This window comes from Ictalurus furcatus, chromosome 13 (assembly GCF_023375685.1).
Source record: "Ictalurus furcatus strain D&B chromosome 13, Billie_1.0, whole genome shotgun sequence".
Classification (NCBI taxonomy): Eukaryota; Metazoa; Chordata; class Actinopteri; order Siluriformes; family Ictaluridae; genus Ictalurus; species Ictalurus furcatus.
Genome location: NC_071267.1, coordinates 14798839 through 14822690, shown reverse-complemented (window position 1 = coordinate 14822690; position 23852 = coordinate 14798839). Strand labels below are relative to the sequence as shown.

The following is a 23852-nucleotide window of genomic DNA, read 5'->3' as shown; positions in this document are numbered from 1 at the left end:
ACGCACGGCTTTTCCACACAAGAGGTGATCTTACAGATCCCACTGTTAGACACAAAAGTGACGTTAAGACTAGTCCTGATATTAGAATCACGGTAGTTTTAGTCTGCTGTATGCTTAAGTGGTGCGTAAAATGCGTTTCCATGGCTGTGCATTACAGTAGACGTGTCTAAGGGAGCGTTCTTTCGGGAGGTCGAGCGCTCGGAATGGGATCCGCAATTTGGGCAGCAAGTGCGATTGGTTGATAACCGCAGTGACGTCACTGCGCTGTTCGTCTTAGCGAGCGCTCCAGTTGCTCTGACTGGGACTGGAAGTAGGAGCGAGATGGAGCGCGGCGCGTTTGGAGCCGTGGCGTGGCGGCGCGCCACCGAGGAGCCGAAGTTTGGATAACTTACATTTGGAAATCAAGTTTCCTCACAGAGCCCAGACACACCATGGGGGATGGGTTACCGTCCACGAACTATACCAACGACACCAAACGGGGGCAAGTGGATCTTAACGGTCCGGACAGCGGTTTCTCGGAGCAGTGGGTCATAGCTATGGGGATAGTCATGTCTCTGATTGTGATCATCACTGTAGTGGGGAATATACTGGTCATTGTGGCTATAGCGCGGAATCAGAGGTTGCAGACGCTGACCAATGTGTTTATTGTGTCTCTAGCGTGCGCGGATCTGATCATGGGCTTGTTGGTGGTGCCGTTTGGCGCAACTCTGGAGCTCCGGGGCGCGTGGCTTTACGGCTCGTACTTCTGCGAGATATGGATCTCGGTGGACGTCCTCTGCGTCACGGCCAGCATCGAGACCCTCTGCGTGATCGCCATAGACAGGTACATTGCCATCACGTGGCCATTTCGTTACCAAAGCCTTTTGACCAAGTCGAGAGCCAAAGGGGTGGTGTGCGCCGTGTGGGCCGTGTCGGCTCTCGTCTCGTTTCCGCCGATCCTGCTACACTGGTCGCGCGACAAGGACGAGACGGAGTGCTATGACGACCCGGAGTGCTGCGACTTCATCACTAACCGGGCTTACGCTGTCGCCTCTTCAGTTATATCCTTCTACATTCCTCTGGTGGTTATGGTGTTCGTTTACGCCCGCGTGTACCGGGAAGCCAAGAAGCAGCTCCAGAAAATAGACAAGTGCGAAGGGAGATTTTATAACAACCACGGCGTCTCGGCGTGCAAGCTGAACCGAAAGCGACCGTCCGGGATTGTGGCCATGAAGGAGCAGAAAGCGCTTAAGACGCTCGGCATCATCATGGGAACTTTCACTCTGTGCTGGTTGCCCTTCTTCCTGGTCAACGTTGTGCGCGGGTTCTGCGCCGAGGCTGTGGACAAGGAGCTCTTCGTCTTTTTCAACTGGCTCGGTTACGCCAACTCGGCGTTCAACCCACTCATCTACTGCCGCAGCCCGGACTTCAGGAAGGCTTTCCGCAGGCTGCTCATGCCGTGCTGGCCGAGGCGCGCTGATCTCGGACTGACCGCGAGCTCGTGCGAGCTGTCGCGCTGCGCAGTGGAGAGTCGCGCGCTCGCACCATGGACCGACTGCAACGGCACGCGGGACAGCAACTGCAGCCTGGACCGCAGCAGCAGAGACCACACCGAGTCTCAGCTCTGACCTTGTAATCCGGATTTATTTCCCGTACAGTTTCAATTCTGAATGTAAAAAAGGGAACAAAAAGTTATTTGCGGTCATTATTAGCCTATAAATGAAATCAAGAAACACACACACACACACCCACACCAAAATTAATAGGTCTCTTAGAACGACCATACTTACAGTGAGGAGAATCTAAAGAATACAAAAACACTCATTGTGTTTTCTACACAGTATGAACACTTCTATAATGCTAAAATGTTATTAGGTATTTACACATGTCCATAACCTATAATGCAGTTCTGTAACCTATAATGAAATTCCCAAACGCACACAGCGATTAACAACTTTAGTCTGTATTTAAGTGCAACTGGGCACCAATAAACACCATAAGAGTTCGTTCCTAATTTATGGGTCATTATTAGACAATAAACAGAAACATACCAAGTGTGCTATACAGTTTGGCTACTTACAACAACCATACTTAAAATGCTATAAATAAACCAAAATAAAATGCTATAAATTCCCCAAATCCTCACATCTATAGTACATATACGAGTCTGACTGCGCACAAACAAACACCACCAGTTCATCCACTGGTATGTGCCATTATTAGACTATAAACAGGAAATGAAGAGCCAATAGATGTTTTTTAACGTTTACCCTACATACATGACTGTGAGAAGAGAAATTTGGATTTGTTGTGAACACTGACACTGCATGAACTTTTTTTGGTTTGTATTTTTAGAGCCACTTTTCACCAGTCCATCATTTGTCATATTGTACATAGGAATGTGCAACAATTGACTTTACAGCATAATACAGGAACGTGCAAATTGTACGAAATGAAATTGTTTATATTAAACAGCCATATCAAACTGTACAGTATTTATTCAGTACCATGTACAGCTGATGGAGAGTTTTCAGCACGTGAGCATATGAAAGGAGCTGTGATTCAGTGCTTCGTGTTTGCACCTTATATACCATCTAACGTGAGCTGCTTCTTTTCTCATTGAATATAATAATGTAATATTTCAATATGCCGGTCTGCCTAATACTGAAATGGAGGCTCAGTGATTTATTTATTGAGTCACTAATAGGTCTGGTCCTGTTTTATTCAGTAGATTTTCCTGCCTAGGTCCATATATCTAGATTTGTCATTAATGTACAAGCGCCTCATTTAATGTATAAGGTGGTCACATTTATGAGTGTGCAATAAATTGTCCAGATGTAAATGAATACTCTATCATTATTTGTTGTTGCTAAATACAGGCAGTCTCACCAAATCATTTGCATTACCTTTGTGGATTTTTTTATTACTGACTTCTCTGACTGAAAATCAAGTCAGATAATATTTAATCATCTACATTTGATTAAAAATTAATGTAGACTTCCAATAAAACACCACCGAATGAAATGTCCAGTCTATAAAAGTGCAACAATTATTGTACACTGCAGTTAGTGTTTTGCCATTTATATATATATATATATATATATATATATATATATATATATATATATATATATATATATATATATATATATATATAAAATGTTGAAAAAAATACACAAACTCACAAAACATTGTGAAATTTACTTCCCAATTAAAAGTAGAACGTACTATGAGTATTAATTTTATTGCTATGTATATTAAACATTTGCATAGACACAATGATCAAACTAATGGAATTGTTGTAAAGTTTCTAGGTAAGGCAGGTTACAGCAAATAGCAGATGTGAGATATAAAAACTAAGCATTTTTCATTCCTCCCCACAGGCCATGAGACTATTTCATGTACTGCAAAAAGGTGTGATCAGCTGTAAAGGCCTGCTGTTTTGAAGTGGCTTTTATAAGAAACTTTATTTTTATTTGAGCCTACAGCTGTGTACTATTTATCATAATGGAATTGGATGCTTTAAAAATGCATTAGTATTTTTAGTACCCCCCTGAGCCCCACTGTACATTTAAAGCTGCTCTAGAAAGATTGAGTGGAATATGGCCCTGATTTAGCATAGCCAGCATCATCAGCACATCTCTGGCATCAACCCATCTTGTTATTAGTAATCATTTGTTTGGCAGGAACCTTTATCTGGGCTCGTGATGGTGAAGCCTAACACTAATAGTGCAAACACATACGTGTGATATTCACCTGTAAGAAGAAATGTCACTGTCCAACTATCTTGGAATGTTTTCATCTAGTATACAGTCTATAGCCAAAAATTTGTGGACACCTGACCATCACACCCATATATGCTTGTTGAAAATCCCATTCCAGATTTAGTCCCCTTTGCTGTTATAATAACCTCCACTCTTCTGGGAAGGCTTTACACTAGATTTTGGAGCACGGCCGTGTGGATTTGTCCATTCAGCCGCAAGAGCTGAATGAGTGAGGTCAGGCGAGTGGACCTGGGGTGCAGTTGGCGTTCCAGTTCATCCCAAAAGTGTTCAGTGGGGTTGAGGTCAGGGCTCTGTGCAGGACACTCGAGCTCTTCGACTCCAACCTTGGCAAACCATGTCTTCATGGCCCTCACTTTGCGCAGGGATACTGTCATGCTGGAAAAGGCTTTGGCCCCTTAATTCCAGTGAAGGGAAATTGTAATGCTACAGCATACAAAGACATTCCATACAGTTGTGTTCTTCTAAATTTGTGGCAGCAGAGTTGATGTATGATGGTCAGGTGTCCACAAACATTTGGCCATATAGTGTATATATTAAGATACAAAAATATTATATATTAATAATATTAAGATACTTTTCTCAGTTCATGCTTGCTCTGTTGGCAGATAACTTGGCTGGCTTTGATCTTTAAAGTAGAAAAAATATATCAAGAGATAGTATATCTCTTGATAACTATATACTATAGTATATACTATATACTTAATAACTATATTTATTGAAATATCAAGAATTCTAGATAAATTCAATTGTATTTAAGATATTTTCACTTTATATTTTCGCAGTATTTAAAATAGACTTCTGTTAGAAGACTCATCATCTTGCCTGAGTCAACACTAAGGTCTACACGTGTTTTTATTTCATTTGCTTGCTTCCGACACATGGAAGATATGACTGTTTTTCCAACTCCTGCTGACCAGAAGCCTACACCCAAGCACTATGTATCTATGTGATGAGGTGATGATGAGAGGGCATGCTGAATGTGTTCCTGCATATCTGCATTGCTTCCAAACATTTCTCAGTTTCTAAGATTCATTAGACAACATGACTACAGTGCACTGGTATAATTGGTTCATGGAACCTAAAGACCGTATTACTGAATGCGTAAAAGTTAAAAGATCTGTCATTAGAGGTGTCATTAGATTACAGAACAGTTGCAGTGTTGTTTGATTAATGAATAGTACTATATTAGTTACATAAAACTTTGTTATGGCTTTTTTCTTAAATAGTTATTCCTCTAAAACTGTTTGATATGCACAGGCATATTGGTAATGCGCAGTGAGAGTACCAGTGCTATTGCCAAGATAACCCTGATGGAGGAAGACATTAAATGTGGCTTATGAATTCTCTGAAGGTCCTCAAGCTTTATGAGTTTCATAGTGCCTTATCAGGAGGAACTAAAAATAGCCTGGCAGCTGGGTTTATGCAATGTCCCACTGGCATCATCAGCAGGGACAGGATCTCTTAACCTGGCATATTTCACCATGTCTACCAGCCATGAAAATATCACAGAATTAAGCTGAATTTCAAACATTCTTCCCTCCCTGGTGCACTGATGCAATCACCTAATAAGAAGAAAGAGAGGCTGCCTGATCAATGACTTATCAGTAAAAGCAAATGTTTGTTTTGCCTTGACTGAGATGAAAACCCTTTACTAAACAAAATACAAAGGAATTCTGCTTACCGCTGATACAGTTCACATCCGTTTAATGAGCTTTTGGAAAGCAGAAGTGAAACTTTGCTTGCTGCAATGTTGGCAGAGCATCTTGGGCATTTTCTTTCTTTATTAAAAAAAAAAATTCTGTTTCCACACAATACTCTTCCAAAGATATTTCTGTTTATGCAAGTGATCTTTTTTTTTCAAATGATACAAGTGTGATAGTATCTGTTTTACATACATTGTGCCTTGTGTAAACATAACTACTTTTAGTACTGACTGTTATCACACAGGAAACACACCACCGAAACGAGTTTGAAAAAGAGTGACCACCAAACATTCAGTGTCCTGTTGAAGGTTTGTTGAGAACATTAGCACCTGGCAGAGTGACAGAGAATTCCAGCTGTATCAAAAGAACACCACACGTACTGTGTGGTCACTGGGCAAATTGTAGGAAAGAACAGTGGTGCATTGCTGCACTCTACCGCTGGGATTCGAACGCAAGCCTCACCTTTCTGACAACGTCGTTTGTCATGTTTTTTCGTGATGCAGTGCTACAATGCTGTTGAATGACAATTCAAGTGTTGCGACAAAAAGCAATGTAAAATCAGTTAGACCACACACACTGCATGCTTTAATATTAGATGAAGGCAAACATGACAACATGATTAAAAACACTGATTTGTATATCACCTAATGCTTTGTTTGTGTTTTAATAAAGATTGTTAGCTGTTCCCAATCATTCTTGTGTTCTTGTGTTCACTACTGCTACTACTACTGTCATATTTATACAGTTAGGTCTGCAAATATTTGGACAGTGACACTGTTTTCATAATTTTGGCTCTGTATGCCACCACAATGGATTTGAAATGAAACAACTGAGATGCAGTTGAACTGCAGACTTTCAGCTTTAATTCAAGGGGTTGAACAAAAATATCACATGAAACGTTTAGGAATTGCAACCATTTTTATACACAGTTCAATTATTTCAGGGGCTCAAATGTAATTGGACAGATTAATGTAATTACAAATAAAAAGCTCGTTTTTAATACTTTGTGGAGAATCCTTTGCAGGCAATGACTGCTGTAAGTCTGGAACCCATGGACATCACCAAATGCTGGATTTCCTCCTTTGTGATGCTTTGCCAGGCCTTTACTTCAGCTGTCTTCAGTTGTTGTATGGCCGTGGGACTTTCTGCCTTAAGTTTTGTCTTCAGCAAGTGAAATGCATGCTCGATCGGGTTGAAATCAGATGACTGACTCAGAACATTCCACTTCTTTGCTTTAAAAAACTCCTGGGTTGCTTTCGCAGTATGTTTTGTGTCATTGTCCATCTGTAAAGTGGAGCTCTGTCCAATTAACTTCACTCAATTTGGCTGAATCTCAGCAGACAATATATTCCAATACACTTCAGAATTCATCCGGCTGCTTCTATCTTCTGTCACATCATCAATATACACTAGTTGAGCCAGTGCCATTGGAAGCTATGCATGCCCATGCCATCACACTTCCTCCACCGTGTTTTACAGATGATGTGGTATGCTTGGGATCATGAGCCATTCCAAGCCTTCTCCATATTTTTTTCTTCCCATCATTCTGGTACAGGTCGATTTTAGTTTCATCTTCTCCAAAGAATGCTTTTCCAGAACTGGGCCAGCCTTTTTTTTTTTTTTTAGATGTTTTTTGGCAAAGTCTATTCTGGCCTTTCTATTCTTGAGGCTTATGAATGGTTTGCACCTTGTGGTGAACCCTCTGTATTTGCTCTCATTAAGTCTTCTCTTTATGGTAGACTTGGGTAATGATATGCCTACCTCCTGCAGAGTGTTCTTCACTTGGCTGGATGTTGTGAAGGGGTTTTTCTTTAATACGGAAAGGATCCTACGATTATCCACCACTATTGTCTTCCATGGACATCCAGGCCTTTTTGTGTTGCAGAGCTCACCAGTTCGTTCTTTTTTTCTCTCAGAATGTACCAAACTGTTGATTTGGCCACTCCTAATGTTCTTGCTATCTCTCTGATGGATTTATTTTTTTGCAGCCTAAGGATGGCCTGTTGCACTTGCATTGAGAGCTCCTAAACGCATGCTGTGGGTTCACAGCAACAGCTTCCAAATGCAAATGCCACACCTGGAATCAATTCCAGATCTTGTACCTGCTTAATTGATGAAGAAATAACGAAGGAATAGCCCACACCTGTCCATGAAACAGCTTTTGAGTCGAGTGTCCAATTATCTTTGGTCCCTTGAAAAAGAGGGGGCTACAAATTAAAGAGCTGTAATTCCTAAACCCTTCCTCCAATGTGGATGTGAATACATTTATATTAAAGATGAGAGACTATACTTTAAGCCCATATTCATTATTTACCTGTAACTTGAATATGTTTTGGTAAACAGCCAAAATAACAAAACTTGTGTCAGTATCCAAATATATATGGACCTAACTGCATATTTACTTATCTTCTCATACATTGTGCTACCATGCTGCTGTATTAATAGACTATTAATAGGTATTCATAGACGTTTATCTTATCTTGTTAAGCACATACAATGGATACGACCTTTCCATAATTTTGATCAAGGCATGCCATCTTTTCCATCAGCCTCTTTGCTAAATCTCCTGACAAGATTAAGCAGAGATTGTGGAAGAAAGACTCTCGGGAAGAAACTCCATCCCACATCCTATGTAGCTCGGCTATATTTAAACTCTCCCGCTATAAACACACTGACCTGCATAATTGAATACTTGCTGATGCTTGTCCCGACGCTACAATTTGAATAAAAGGGCTCTGATGGTTCACTTGGGAAACAACAAATATCCAACACTTTACTCAAATTATCTGTGCAGTGATGCAAAGAATGACCTAATGTAAAAGAACTGTTTCAGAGAGTCAGTTTTCACTTTTTTAATTCCTTGTAAGCACCATATTTACAGAAAGGAATCCAGATTCATATATTTAAAAACAATTTACATCACATCATATCGTATCTACAAGTTTGTATAATCACAGTCTGACTACGTTAATTGAACAGAGCACAGACGACAGATCAGCAAGAGATTCAACGGCATTTTTCCACTTCATCAGTTTTGATCAACACTCATACACATACTTCAAAAGATAATTCTTGTCATTTCATACTTAAGACAGTTTAACAGGGAAACGTAATAAATTATGAAACAGACCCTTAAACAGTCATTGACAGTGTTTATCTTGGAGTTCATGCTCCAAAGCAAATTTCTCTGCTCACATTGCACAATATTTTCCTCTTTGTTTGTTTGCAGGATTCGTCTCTGGTGTGTCTAGGATGATGGAGTGTAGAGAGGAAAGGTGAAGATCCCACCATTGGCCTCAAGTTGTACTGTGGTACATGGTTATTAATCCCTCTTTGCAGCGTAGGGGCAAAGGTTTACAATTCATATGTCTGGGCTTAATACCTGGAAAAGGCTGGTAGGTCAAATCATGGTCCCTGTACATATTGCCACATCCTAAATAATCCTTCACTGTTTACCTTCTATATAAGCTTAAGAATAAAGACAAAAGGAGTCCACGAGCAGCAGCTAATGACACAGTTCTTTCTAACGCTTAAATATGCAGAGCAGAGATCTCTAGGCCAGCAACTCCCCAGGCAGTCCGAATACAGCTTGTAGAAAGCATACAGTCTGGCTTCAATCCACCGAAGGAATTTGCCATCACAAATTCATTCTTTATAGGGCCTTAAATGGGACAGTTGCTGTGGGGATCACAGCTCAGGCCTGTTTTAGGGGAAAAACACCACCCCCCTCTGCCACATACAGAATGAAATAACAGAATTGCACTTATTTCCTCAATACACTAACGTTAATCTGCCTTTTCCACTGATCCCTTAAAACAGCCTCTTTAATTAAGCCGCTCAACAGCTTTCCAGAATGAAACAAAAAAAAAAAAAACAGCGAGAGGGAGGAGAAGAGTGAAAATATAAATGCTGACAGTTTTTCCATATAACAAATGGCAGACATTGAATTCGTCTCAGTAGGCAGGACAAAAACACAACACTGATTTAATAAGAACTTAATTTAGAGCAGGAAAAAAAGCTCACTTATTAAAGACCAATGCTAATTATATTCAATTATTCCCAATGCCATCAAGATTAATATGATTTATACTGTACCAAGACACCTAATATTGGAAAAAGTGCACACGGTGTAATATTTGGCTTTTTTTTTTTTTTTTTTTTTTTTTTTTTAAGTGCTTTACTCAGCCTGCAGAAAAAAATGGCATCTAGCTGAAAGAAAATCTTGTGGCAAAAAAATATCCTCTTTCTCAAGCCACCATGTGGGAGTATGCACAAGTGTCTGCACTTTACACACATTCAGTAATTGGCACAGAAGCATAAGGGGCCAGAAAAGGAAGCAGTGGTCTTAATGTAGCAGGATAATGATGTGGAGCAGGTCTGAAGATTTCAAAAATGCACCATGAAGCCTCTTTTTCTCAATTATTAGGGTCAAGCTATTTAGAGGAAAGTGGAAGTACCTTCATCACATATGTGTGCGCTCGTTCATTATCCAGGTTTACACATTTACAAATCACTGGGGTGATATGTGCAATTCTTTTATGAACTTTGGAGAGCAGGTACAGTAGGTACATTCGATGGAGAAGCTCACACCAGACAGGTGAGTGATGATGGAAAGACAGTCTAACCAAGCAGATGGAGAGGACTCAAGTCCTCCAAGAAATCGCTCGCTTTGAGATGTGCCTTTCTCTTTTCCCAGCTTGTCAATCAGAATGAAAGAGCAAGGCTGTATGTGTGTGTTTTTTTTCCCTGCCAGCCTCCTGGGTTAGCCACAAACCTCTGGTCTTTCAGAGCACCTGAACTCTTGTAAACACGTCCACATTTGTGATGTCCTGAAATGACTCCGCTGAGAGCACTATTGTCATTTTCTCCTGACGCCGGGTTCAACTGGTCGCTGCTGCTGAATCAATCTCTCAATCTCTGAACCCAAGGTCTGGAGATTCTCCTGTAGAGGAAAAGATCACATTGCTGTGAGGCATTTCTGTGCTACAAGCAGCAAAGTAGGCTTTTAAAGAGTTGAAAGAGATGCAGACCCTAAAAGGGTTATTTGAGGGTAAGCCTGAAAGGAAGTGTGGCTTCTTGCTGCTTTAATCTAATGCCAAGTATTCACTCTACATTGTGATTGGGCTTTTTCAGGCAACTGGATCAACTTCCAGCATGTGTGGCTGTCTTGAATTTAACCACCCTCTCAAAATCAAAATTTTCTCAATTTAACCGCACCTTGTGTGTCCAGTATGGCAGCAATAATATCATAATAACAGAATGTCACAGAGAGAGCTTGTTGTTTATGTATGGCCTATAATGACCAGCAGGAATGAGAAAAACAGTTATAACCTGAATGCGAGTAGCTCTTTTTTTCCCCCTGAGTGAGCAGTGAGCACTATACACACGTTCTGATAGATCCACCAAGGCTGAGAGGAAAGCATGTGAACTGCTGAAAACCGGGCATGTCAATTGGACTGATTATTTCCGTACAGTGCGAGCAGATCATGTTTTGGTTGTATATGGCTGGAGAAAGTCTTTCTGAGGATTCTAACTACAACTGAACACATCCTCCTAGTAAACAGTCCCTTACTCCACCTTGATCTTATTGCTGATACATTTTCATGTACAGAAACCAGCTGTCTTTAGTCTTTAGAGCTTTTCCTCTATCCTGCGGCTTCATGTCTAATGTTCATGCTCATAGCAGTCCATCCAGTGTGGGAATGTACTTACTATGCGTCATTAGACAATCACTGCTCAATGTGCTTTGTTTATGATAGCCATCGCCTTCTCAGCCACATAAAATTCTGCGATTACATCAGTAAATACCAAGAGGCAGGCGAACGATATCAATTCTCCAAGTGAACCATGTATAGGCAAATTACCACATACTGAGACATAATAGAATGCAGCAAATAATGGATTGTGAGAACCAAGTAGATTAGAAATATATACTAGTATAGTATATGCACTGATTAAGGCAGACCATGTTACCTTCAGTGTGATGTTCTTGAGCAGCGTGTCCTCCAGCACTGCCTGGAGCTTCCTGTTGATCTCCAATGAGAGGTCAAGGGTGAGTCCACTGTCAGCAGGGTGTGATGTGTACAGAGAGGCCATGATGCCACCTCTCTTACTCAGGTGGACTTTGTTAAAATCTGACGCCTCGGATGAGAGCGCTCCAGACTCTTCCCTCAGCACATAGCTCTGGATAATTCTGCGGGAGACATTATGGCAGATAGTCACTGCTCTGGTTCAGTTACAACATCAGAGCATATACATAAACAAACACACACACACACACACACACACTTGTTCACTGACAGTGACGCATTACAAAAGCTCTGTAATGGCTGTTGTGCTGCTAACACCTCTGAGGGAAGAGGCTAAGCTAAAGCCACTAATGAACCAGGACACAGCAGAAGTCACAGAGAGTTATTCACCAAATCAATGTACCTCATCTCTTTCTCTTCAGGACGTAAAGCTGCAATAAATTGCAAATAATCCAAGAACTCCAAGAAGCAATCAGTTTGTAAATTGGCGAGCTCAGCTAAACCCACTATCATGATTAATCCCTTAAAGCAAGAATGGCTTTCTAAAAGCATCGTGCTAGCAGGAAGCCTTGCTTTCCATTACACAAAGGCATAGGCCAATATATGCTGAAAATAAACATAAAGAGAAAATTAATTTCCTACTTAGGCGGTTTGTTTTTGTTAGACAGACCGCCCAGGTGAGAACTCCAAAAATAACCATCGGATCTTCTGAGTGGATTTTAATGAAAGTATAAAATCTTCAGATTGAGTTATACCCTAAAAAAAACCTCAAGTCATAAAAGCATAATTTATTTTTAAGTGGCTCAATTTGGAACTGAATAGAAAGCAGCAATATGCTGATGGAAATTTGAAATCATTATTGTTACTGACATTATTGTTCACTTTTTAATATGTAGAAAATCAAGATGAAAAGAAGCATCCCCCCCATTTCTCCCCATTCCAGACCTTTTTTTAACCGCAGTGACGCATGGCCCACATAACGGGCAATTCAATTTTAATGCTTTATTCAAACCATTTCTCGCGACAATGACATTAGAGGGCATACATGTACAGGGTGAACTCCCCAAGTAATGTGGCATTGACAGAGTTTGTAATTAAAACAGATAAAAAGATACATCAGAGAAGACGGTGTTTTAAATGACCCAGCTATCTAAAACAGAGAGGGAAGGGACTAACATTTCATATTCCATAGTAAAAGCTAAAAATGGGAAAATAGGTGGTGCAAAAATACAAAATTACATCCATCCATCCATCAACGTTAAATGGTCTGCGTTTATATAGCGCCTTTTAACCGTAGCAGTTCTACAAAGCACTTTATACTGAGGCATGTGGACCGGGAATCGAACCACCAACCCTGCGATTAGTAGACAACCCGCTCTACCACCTGAGTCACAGTCACCCAAGCAATCAATAATTCAATCAATAATTCATTCATTCACTGCTACAAAAACAGATTGGCTTACCTCAAACTTAACTAGGGTCCATTCGGACCCAATTTCCATCACGGCAGTATTTAATAGAACAAAATGAAAAGAAATTAAATTTTTGCGTAGAACATATTATGGCTTGTATGCAAATTAGGAGAGAAGTTCATTTAAGTTTAGTATAATCGGGTTATTGTCCACTTTATTATTATTTGACTACTAGATAACACTGCTTTCTGATGGTAGTTCAGAACCAGTGGCGAAATGTCCTGAAATTATTTCACTCTATGTTACTATATAAAGCCAGGGCAGGATGGCATTGGCCTGATTCTCCGCTGTAGCAGTAAGAGCAGCAGGGGGAAAGCAAGGACAGTAGCAGGCTACTTGGAAGGGCATATGCATTTTAGAAACTAAACCATAAATATACAAATGTCAAAATTTCAATTTTAAGTTTTATAAAATTTTAAATGCAACATTCATATATACATGCCAATGAAAGCGGCCACATACTAATCATGCTCTTTTACTGTGTAAAATATAAACACATCTATTAGGAGAATGTACTGTCACTTGTATATAATTCACACCAATTTTTAGCCATTCTTCTAGCTTAGTACATTTACAGTTCAATTTAAATGCAAGAGAACATGCAAGAGACTAATATAATTTCCAGCCCTTTATAACATATCTGTTTATCTCTGTAGAGATATATGGCACCAGGAGCTGAATGCACTCACTGGGGAATTGAATCACATCGACTGAAGTTTAATTCTGTAATCAATTTACCATCCAGATGAACTGTAACCAAGTACTTTAATACACTCACATCTTCAGAACTAGATGTAGAGACAGGCACTGTGAAGTATCTCCATATTTCTTTGTCCACACTTGAGACCGGATTCTGTGTTCTTGGCAGGTATATGAATAAGGTATGAGGCATAATTAGGAATTTCTGCGATACAGTATTTCCCCATAAAAGTACAATAATATTTACCGATATGAAGCAGTTCTGTATTTGGGTAACACTGACCTCTCTAGATGTCGTCTTTTTAACTCACGGAAAATAAGCAAGAGGAAAACGCACATAAATACTGGGGGAAAATGCCATATTTTATATTATATATATATAAAATATTATAAATATATATAAATTACACATATATATAATATCTTAGGGCAGAGGAAATGCTAGAAAGAGCAAAGCAGCTTGTTAAACAAGAGCTGTAAATGCTTCTCACTTCTACAAAGCGGCCTAGCAGTCACACTAGAGATCAACCAATGCACTTAATGCCTGATTTTTCAGAGCATCAATTGAATCTTTTTTAGTATTGACCAATGAAAACCCAGACAGACATCGGTGGTTATGGGGCATTTCATAAAATGTCAGAATACAGACAATTTATCCATTTATTCAAACAAATAATCCATCATTACACTTATTATAATCTTGTATTGTAATAATTTAAATCTGGATTTCATAAATGACCCCCCCCCCCCCCCCCCAAAAGATATAAGGCCTTCACATTTTGTCGGAACAAAACTTCCCAAAAAGGGTTGCCTCTACTCTACTCTTTATTTAATCAAGCACTCTCATCTATAGCTCATTTCCAATTTTATACCAAAAAAAAAAAAATGAAGCTTAATAACTTAAACAGAGTATCACCATAACTACACAAACAGAACATGCCCAATTAACTACATATAAACATAACTTGAAACATTACTCGGAAGAAATATAAATTAGATTTTCAGTAAGGAACAAAATATGACATGCCGTTCTATTATAGGAAAATCTGATGGGTGTTTTAGTCCTCTTACACCACAGAAATTTGCAATGGTTATCTTTTTATTTATTAAAGAATGACACCATGCTTTTTATCCATTTATAGTTACATTTAATGTTGTGGAATGTCCATGAAAACAAATTCATTCCTGTTATGACTTGTCACAACATCTAAAAATAGCCATTCCCTCATTCTCTTTTTTCTCCTCTCTCTCTTGATGTTAACAAGATGAAAAAAAAATGCAGCTTGTCATGTTACTGAGAAACCACAAAACATAAATGAAACAAAGAAGCTCTGGTGCATTCACCAAAGCTGAATGATCAGTTAACAAAATATCTACAGTGTGCCAATAAGGCATGAGCCTATCTTTCATCCAAAGTGAAAAATAAGGCTCTACTAGCAAAGAGCATCCATGACCACAGCACTCATGACTTTATACTGTGCCACTAAGACAATCAAACAGAGTCATGTGGTTGGCATAAACTGGCAAATTCTAATTTACTGTGTAGAGTACTCATTATAGCTCATGGCCAGCCATCTCATGCATGTCTCACAGTGGATTGAAATGTGTGAGACTGAAATCTGCTGAGTGTAATGTTTATAAACACGTCAGAAACGCACCCAGCGTTAACTGACTTGAAATACAGAAATGTACCTAGTGTAGTGATCCACTGCAAATTAATCACCTAGTGTAGTGATCCACTGCAAATTAATCACCTAGTGTAGTGATCCACTGTAAATTAATCACCTAATGTAGTGATTCTAGTACAAGAACTTAAAAAAAGGAGGTGAAGAAGAGTAGAACAAGAAGACAGGTGGAAAAATGAGAACATAAGATAAGCTAGTATGATTTCTTCTCTACTGCTACAGTAGAGAAGAAATCTACTGTACAGGTCAGTAGTAGTAATCGAGTTTATGCAGCGCTCAGCTACCTTGAGGAATAGGAAATGGAAAATAATTAAGGGAAACAAACAGCTTCTGTGACATTCTGCGACGCTGTTTCGAGACTGGAAGGTGGTTGATTTGTTCACACCTATATTAGATTACAAGCTCTCTCACTCACTTTGTCTTTTTCCTGATCTCCTCCACAAGTTGCTTGATGTGGTCCTCCAAGAATTCGATTTTCTCGTTCTTGCGTGCATGGGCTTTCTGTAGCCGTACGATACGTTCCACCAACACGGCCTTGTCCACCTCTGGAAAGCTGTCCACCACCACCACAGACGAACCCGACTGGTTCTCAGGAGAACGATCGTCCATACTGCTGCCTCGAGCATTAAGAGATCCTGAATGACAGACAGACAGACAGACAGACAGAGAGAGAGAGAGAGAGAATAAACACATCTAAAACACACTGAGAAAGAATGGAAACAAAGTCTCGCCGAATGCACTCAAGTGACAGTCACACCATACGGGGAATCACAATCAGCCTCACACAGCAGATGGCAATCACTCACACCAAGAATATAAGACCAGGATGCTTTCAAGAGGTAGATGAAAGGCATACGGGCTGACAAGCAAAAAGAAAAAGATAGAAACAACTCTTACGTGAGCAGGATAACCAATAACTTCTGGACTTTTAACAAAATATACGATTTATACTTTGAGCATTATGACAGCATTGTTAGGATTATTGGAAGTTGAAAATAAAGGTGTACCTGAGGAACTGGAACGACTGCCCATGCTGCTGCCCTCACGATCACAGCCTCCATTCTCCACCTGTTCCAGCTTCTTGCGTGCTATTACAGAGAAAAGGACAACACGTGAAAACAAGCACCTGATAATCTCCTCATCCTCCAAGGGAGAGAGGCATTTTATTGCTCAGGGTCTTATTCCATGGACACTCATTCCATATCCTCACCACAATTTGAATAAGTTCGAATAATACACTTCAAGTTAAAGGTCCGGGCCTTGAACTGGAGAAAAGTCAACAGGCACCAGAGAGAAGGAACAGAAATAGAGCTGCTTAAAAATACCTTCACATTCACCACATGTCCTCTATAGGAACAAATCCCCAGACTCTCTAATGTTCCGTTTTCTTTCTCTCTTGTTCTTAGCAAAGTGTGGTGTGAACATGCACTGTGGCCTAACCTAGCTTTTCCTGCAGTCACGCTGAGGAATGAATACATTACCTCAATCTGTCTGATTCTGCAGCATAGCCCCTCTACCAGCCCCCTGAGAGCTCCAGCATGGCTTTATAATTACCAACAGTGCCTCAGGAAGCCAGGGACTTCAGAGAAATGCTAATGCTCCATTAAAATAATGAACAAAGCACCATTAAAAGACTTTGTATACAATTTTAAAATTATAAACACCAGACAGCAATCTGACGATGTTTCACGGTATTCGTGTTTTGTAACTTTTTTTTTTCCCCCGTTCATTAACCGATGTTCTGGTTTCAGGCCTTGTCACTCATTACAGATAGTTTATTGCTAAGGCTCTCAACAGATTTTCTCCCTAACCCAAAAATCTGCTTCATACTTTGTGGAAATAAACACTTACATAAATAACAAACTTTTGATTGTGGGCCTGGAGGTCCTGACAGTAATTTTAGAAATACAAACTATTAACACCAAAAAAGAGATCTGAAATAGGCCTTAGACAATTTTTAATGGTAGCATTTACATAGTAACATGGCACAAAAAGAAATGCTTAAATTGGATTAAATTGGCCAAATGATTTAACAAATTCAAGTCTTTCTTATTTTCCATTAATGCCACATGACAACATCTTACGGAGCCAAATATATAGTGGCCCAAACACAGCATTAGAAAACCTGACATATTAATTGTGATACCTCCCGCATTATTTTTAGTCTTTATAGAAGTCTTGGTCTGGTTACGGTTGTTACAGTACGGTTAGTCACGATGACCAGTGGTGCTGGAAAGTTTGTGAACCCTTTAGAATTTTCTATATTTCTGCATAAATATGACCTAAAACGACATCATGTTTTCACAAATGTCCTAAAAGTATAAATAAATGACCAAGTATAATATTTTTGTCTCATTTGTTGAATTGGGTTCTCTTTTAGGACTATTGTGTGTGAAAATCTGATGGTCATATTTCGGCAGATATCTAGAAAATTCTAGAGGGTTCACAAACTTTCAAGCACCACTGTATGATCAGAGAGTTACGTCACCTGGGTATTTTTCAATGCTGATAAAAATGCATATGCATCTATTACCGTCTATCAGTTCATTTATTTTACTTAACCTCGCTCCTTACTCCAGTGCTTCTCTGCTCTTTTGCATCTGGCTGCGACTCACACGACATGCCGCTAAATCATATTCCTCCATTTCTCCACTCAGCAATGTTGTAAAAACACTTCGCTTGTCTAAACTGCTACTGTTGTAAACACTTTAGTAGCACACTTCTGCTGCCACTCCTAGCATGTTCATAACTTCACAGCACACAATGGCTATCGAACGCACAAAAGAATATTGCTGACCAGAACTTAACAAAATAACTATCTATTTTCGGCTGAGAGGCACCGTCACGCTAGTTTAATTTTTTGCCCCCTTAAAAACAGAATTTGATCGTTTCTTTTTTGGGTCTTTTGTACAAAGATTTTATTAATAAACTTTTCTGTTAAGATTCACCTCCGGCTTGTGTGTTTTTAACTGGTTGATTAACACCATGAAACCTTGATATTTTTTAGACTAGGTTATCATACCATGAAGATTTCAGACTGTAACAGCCATAGTGCTGGGGTTACTTTGCTTCTGTTACCTTGTGTGAGATGCTTTGTCAAATCCTTGATGTTGGCTGCTTGCTTCCTTTTCTGTGTAACCAGCTCGTCTCTCAGCTCCTCTACTTTCGTCTTCAGATGCACAATCTCGGTTTGCAAGGCAGATCGCTCTGTCTGTAGAGCCTGGACTTCATTGTGCATTCGCTGTTCCTCTCTCTTCAGCCTTGCTGTCTGAGCGCGCGCACACACACACACACACACACACACACACACACACACACACACACACACACCAATCTATTTTATACCCAAGAGAGGCATACAAGTCATAATCATTAAATCAGTGTGTTCTTTTCTAGCAGGTGAGTGATGAGGCTGCTTTTGAGTTGTAAAAATAGTTCAATTTAAAGCTTTTAATGCAGAACACGCTCTCAGTATTGATTTAGGTAGCTGTGGGGTGGAATAGATAATAATAGAAGTATTTATATGTCCATACTAGGATTATGTGCTCTAATGTGATCATGTGTGAGCGCACCATGTCTGTCAGGGCCCTCTCGGTCTCCTCCAGTCTGCTCTGTAGCTCCCTGGAGTTAGTGATCATGTGGTCCAGCTGAGTCTGCAGGCCATTGCTCTCAGACTGTAGCTGAGCATTCTTACTCGTCATTTTCTCCATGAAGGCCAGGAGCTCAGCCTCTCGCGCTCGGCCACCCTGTACGTCTTTGTGTAGGTCCGCGATCTGCAAGTTCACACTCTCGACCTCCTCCCTCAAAGAGACCATCTCCTGCTCATCTCTATCAATCAATATACACACACAAGAATGGAAAACATTATAGCGAACAAATACACAGATTTTAGCAATTTACTGCAATTTCCATTTCTGAGTCAAAACCATAAATAATTCCTAGAAGACACAGAAATTATGACGTATAATTAACTGTCATATGTCCTAATGATTCAGTGGCAACCCACCGAGACTCTCACATCCATACACACAAATAATTCTGTAAACTCTAGCAGAGGCCCTATGATCACACACAGAATGCTATGATCACACAGTGACACAGAGTCACCCTTGCATCTCAGTGTTAGTAGGAACTCTCCCTTCGCCGAGAACTGAAACACGGACCAGCTACTTTAGCCATATTTTTGATGTCATCATCTGATGTAAAGCCACGCCCAATGGTCTGTGTTCAGGTCATCATCACATTGTAAGAGATCATATTAATTTGAAAACTCTTTCCTAATGTGATGCCACTTTGGAGACCAGATGGGAAAGTGGAATGCTCCATGGAACCAATACTACAGTAGCTATGGGCTTGTTTGAGTCATTAAGGGCACTGCGAGTGGTATGATTAATTGGTCCTGGGTTAGTGGTTTGCGGGTGCCTTCATTACCTCTGATGCTGCTCCTCTAATCTCTGAATGTCCCTCAGCTTCTCACGCTGGTTCTGGATCTCAGCCTTCTGTCTGTTAATGATCTCTCTGTATTTACATAGCTCATCTTCCCATCGAGGCCTTTCATCCTCCAGACATTTGACCTGTACGTGAGAGAGGGAGAGAAAATAAATATGAATATTCATAAATAATAATGTATACTATGTATATACATCATATATGATTTTTCTTTTTAGCTCACCTTGGTTCTTAGAGTGGTAAGCTCATCCATGCCTTCTTTGAAGCTCCTCTTTAGATCCTCCAGCTCCTTAATCTTGGCTCGATGCATCTGTCAATCACAGTGGAAAACATGAGGCAAATGAGCCTTCTCCAGAGCTACAAGTCCCATTAGCCAATTGCTTCGTTCCACCCATTCTAATTAGCAAAGTGATGGCTGAGAAAACGCTCCAAGTAATGATAAAGTTTATTAAAGCTAATAAAAATGCAAATAATGCTTCACTTAAAATCTTCTGGTACTTCAAGACAATAATTAAAATGGATTTACTAGCATGTCAATACTAGCCAAGAAAACAAGCTAAAAGCTCAATATGGCCTCACAATGTCAATATAGGAGTTCTTTACAATTCGAACATGCACAAGATGTAAGTAACGACATGTTGTAGATCCACAAAAATAGAACCTTAACACACAATAAAAAAAGGTTTTGGGTTGCAGCACTGTTTCTGATGTGTTTAAAACCAGCATCTGTGAAAGGTTGAAAGGAACAGACTCTGTGAGACAGGTGTAAATAAAACAATAAGGAGTTCACCTCCAGCTGGTCTGTCTGTTCCTGCTTGTGCTTCTCCAGCTCACCCTTTGTCTCCCGCAGCTTTGCATCCAATTCATTAGACTTAATTTCCTCGGACTCCTAGACAGTGAAAGGGACTAATTTAATTGTGCATTGTGAACCTGAAGCAAAATAAGTCATTCCCCCTAACAAAGGATAAGGAACTCATGTCACGCCTAGCTTTATTGTGCTCTTTATTGTGCGCTTACTCGTATATATTATAGATATAGATTTGTGCAAATGGGTTCAATTATACACATACAATTATACACATATCTAGACTGTATACTTTTGTACTATACATTCACATTATCAGAAATGTATAGGGTTAGAGTTGCACCTTTTATCCCCCGAAACCTAAAAAGAATATAGCAGGACTATATTATAGCATGTTATATAGTATTATGTTAGCATGTTCAGAGATCAAGGACCTGCAAACTAAACAGCAGTCAATACTGTCCTCTAGTGGATATTTGAAACTCTCAGTAGTACTGCCTGGTTAGCATTTTTAACACAAATTTAACAATAAACATCCTATTTAGACTTGCCTGATAGGTTCGAATCATGTCTTGGCAATTTTTGCGGATCTGTTCGGTCTCCTCTTTCGCTTGGGTCAGCTTGGCAGTCGTTTCTTTTAACTTGTCCTTTGTTTCCTGTTTTTTTTAGGGAAATATCAGAACACCACAAAATGAAAAATATTGATAATTGAAAATAGTACAATACAATAAAGACACAATAGACTAGAGATCGACCAACATTGATTTTTTACTACCGATACTTGCATGTTTATGTGCCTGATAACCGATATTTATTTATTGTTTTACTTCTATTTTTGACACAGTGATAACACCACCACTGAAAAAACCGTTTTATTTAGAACAATTGTCAATTTCAATTCCTCCTTGCATACAAAACAAAACAAAACTCTTATTTATACACCAATAAAGGGGGGCCTGAAAGAGTGCAAAAAATAAAGTGCACTGTTACTAAAGTGTCTTTTTTGAAATCTTCAATAAAAGCTTCGATGAGGTAAACAGATTACATGACTCCGTGAGTTTGTCTCTATTTCTTTGCACCACACTGCTTAAACTACATATCAAAGCATTTATGTAACACGTCTCATTTGCACATTAATGGCTGGTGTGGTGGTCCTGCACACAATTCCCAAAACATCCACAAGATGGCGCCATTTATCGGTGGATCCGATATTTAAAAAACGATAACCGATTACGGAAAAATGCTAAATATCAAGAAAAATATAGATAAAACCAATGATCAATCTCTACAATAGACTGACAAGGGGACTAGGTCTGGGACATGCCACAAGTCTGTATCAAATTACACATGAAAATGTGAGGTTTGTTTGTTTTTTTGGTGAAATTTCCCTTAATAGAATTTCATCACTGTTAGCTGGTTTATACAATTACCTTATGAGCATCCGTCTCACTCTTTAATTTGTTCTGGGCCCATTTCACTTTGATGATATGAGAGTTGATCTCATCTTTGAGCTTTTCCAGTTCCCGAGACAGCCTGCTCATCTCATTCTCCTACAGAAACAAGAACGAAACAGTGAATAAATGGCAGAATTAAAAAAGGTCAGCCAGCCGTTAAAATCAGACAGCTTTTATCATTGTATATTCCATATAGATCAGAGTGTTTTTACTTTGGCGTCATGTAGCTGCTGAAGCCGTCCTTTCTCCTGTGCCAGCTGGTTCCCCCTCCTGGCTTGTTTGTCCACCTCTGCTGTTGCCTCTCTGAGCTTTCTCTCCAATTGCTCCTTTTCTCTACGGAGGTCCAGTGCCTCTTTTTCCCCTCGCACATACTTCATAACCATGGCCTCCTTCTCCTGGCGTGCCTCCTCACACTTCTTACCAGCCTGAAGAGAGTAAAATCATATAATAATGCAACATCATAGCCATGTGTAATTGCATCGTTTAAGATCATCTAGAATTTTTTTTTGTAGGAGTTGTCCGAAACCTGTCATAATGTGGTGCTTTCAGTATTCAACTTGGCAAGTTTTGGTGTATATATGAGGTTCCCGTTTGCAGGAAAGAGAAGAGCGGTGACACTGTTGTGAGAATTTTTCATGAAAGAGAAGACCAGTCTGACCAAATCCTTCTATAATAAGTAACACTCATTTCACCTACCTACCAAATCTAGCTTAACATTAGACCTTGATAACTGAAGACAGGCTCAGAATTAAACATGAGCCAATATTGGGACTATGAGTGAGAGATAAAGAGAGACAACAGTGCCACATTCTATTGGGAAATGAGACAAGGATGAGGGAAAGAGAACCACAGTCTAGTCATTGTTTAGGAGTAATTGATCCACTGTGGAAGAAAAAGAGCTTTGTGTGGGAAAGGGGGAAGGGCATCATCTTGGACGATTGTTTCCATGGTACCAGTGGCAGTGGTCATAGTGATGACCTCTAACCTGCTCAAGGCGGTAGGACATCTCCCTCTGCATCTGCTGAATCGTGTTCTTAGCTGCCTGGTCCTGGTGAACCAGTTTGTCCTTGGATTCTTTCAGCTCCTTCAATAATTCCTCCACCCTGCTCTCAAACTGGTAGGACAAGAAGAGACAGTTATTGTTTTAAAAAAATCTGCTCAGGAATGTTTAGGGCAAGGCTAATCACAAACACTTGCTTTATGACGACACAAAAGCTGGTTTGACAGTGCAGAGTTACTCAAAGATAGAGGAAATGAAACACCCAGGAACAGCATCCTGACTCAACATCAAAGATCGTGACCATATACACACCTGGTATGGGTGACTAAATTTATTTCCTACAGCCTCTCTGTACCCATGACCAAATTATATGTGGGTTGGCTTTGATTTAAAGCAAACGTCTGCCTTTTTAATTACAAAGGAAAACGCCTAAACAGCTGCCAGGTTATTAGTGTCTTTACAGACAAGAAAAGCTTCAACGGTGGACAGATAACACATTTATTAGCTATCCCACAGGACATGTCAAAGCTCCATTGTGCTGCTCAGGCCTATGTTATGGTTGCCTGGAAAATTATTATACTAAAAAGAAGCAGCTGACATAATATAATAATGTTGAGCTAGTTTGCTAGTTAAGTCCATTAATACAGACTAAGTGACATGCACAGGTATGTGAAATATATCTGATGTAGCACATTGTGTTTGTGCTTTCAACAAAATGTCATCCTTACATCTCACCTAAAAGATACGTGTTCAAATCTGCTTAGTATCTTCCATTTCGTGCTGATGTTTAAT

The 23852-nt window shown here is 39.7% G+C and overlaps 2 protein-coding genes across 2 annotated transcripts in view; one reads left to right on the top strand and one right to left on the bottom strand.

The window, feature by feature from the left end:
* The first annotated feature begins 211 nt into the window (after positions 1 to 211).
* adrb1 (adrenoceptor beta 1) lies at positions 212 to 2985 on the top strand. The gene has a single exon (XM_053639881.1). The coding sequence runs from the start codon at positions 432 to 434 to the stop codon at positions 1605 to 1607; it is 1176 nt and encodes a 391-aa protein (XP_053495856.1). The 5' UTR covers positions 212 to 431; the 3' UTR covers positions 1608 to 2985.
* Positions 2986 to 8304: 5319 nt separating this feature from the next.
* Positions 8305 to 23852, bottom strand: part of ccdc186 (coiled-coil domain-containing protein 186) — a 24674-nt gene continuing 9126 nt past the window's right edge. The window contains exons 4-16 of the mRNA XM_053639914.1: positions 23046 to 23174; positions 22273 to 22485; positions 22037 to 22156; positions 21158 to 21262; positions 20592 to 20690; positions 20025 to 20111; positions 19784 to 19926; positions 18925 to 19180; positions 18431 to 18620; positions 16360 to 16440; positions 15768 to 15987; positions 11441 to 11660; positions 8305 to 10409 (exon numbers count right to left, since the gene is read on the bottom strand). Coding sequence (XP_053495889.1) covers positions 10326 to 10409; positions 11441 to 11660; positions 15768 to 15987; positions 16360 to 16440; positions 18431 to 18620; positions 18925 to 19180; positions 19784 to 19926; positions 20025 to 20111; positions 20592 to 20690; positions 21158 to 21262; positions 22037 to 22156; positions 22273 to 22485; positions 23046 to 23174 — 1947 coding nt within the window. The 3' untranslated portion in view covers positions 8305 to 10325. The remainder of the gene's footprint in view (positions 10410 to 11440; positions 11661 to 15767; positions 15988 to 16359; positions 16441 to 18430; positions 18621 to 18924; positions 19181 to 19783; positions 19927 to 20024; positions 20112 to 20591; positions 20691 to 21157; positions 21263 to 22036; positions 22157 to 22272; positions 22486 to 23045; positions 23175 to 23852) is intronic.

What these genes read in the sequence shown, in the direction of transcription:
- adrb1 (XM_053639881.1), top strand. Translation starts at nt 432, where the DNA reads ATGGGGGATGGGTTACCGTCCACGAACTATACCAACGACACCAAACGG.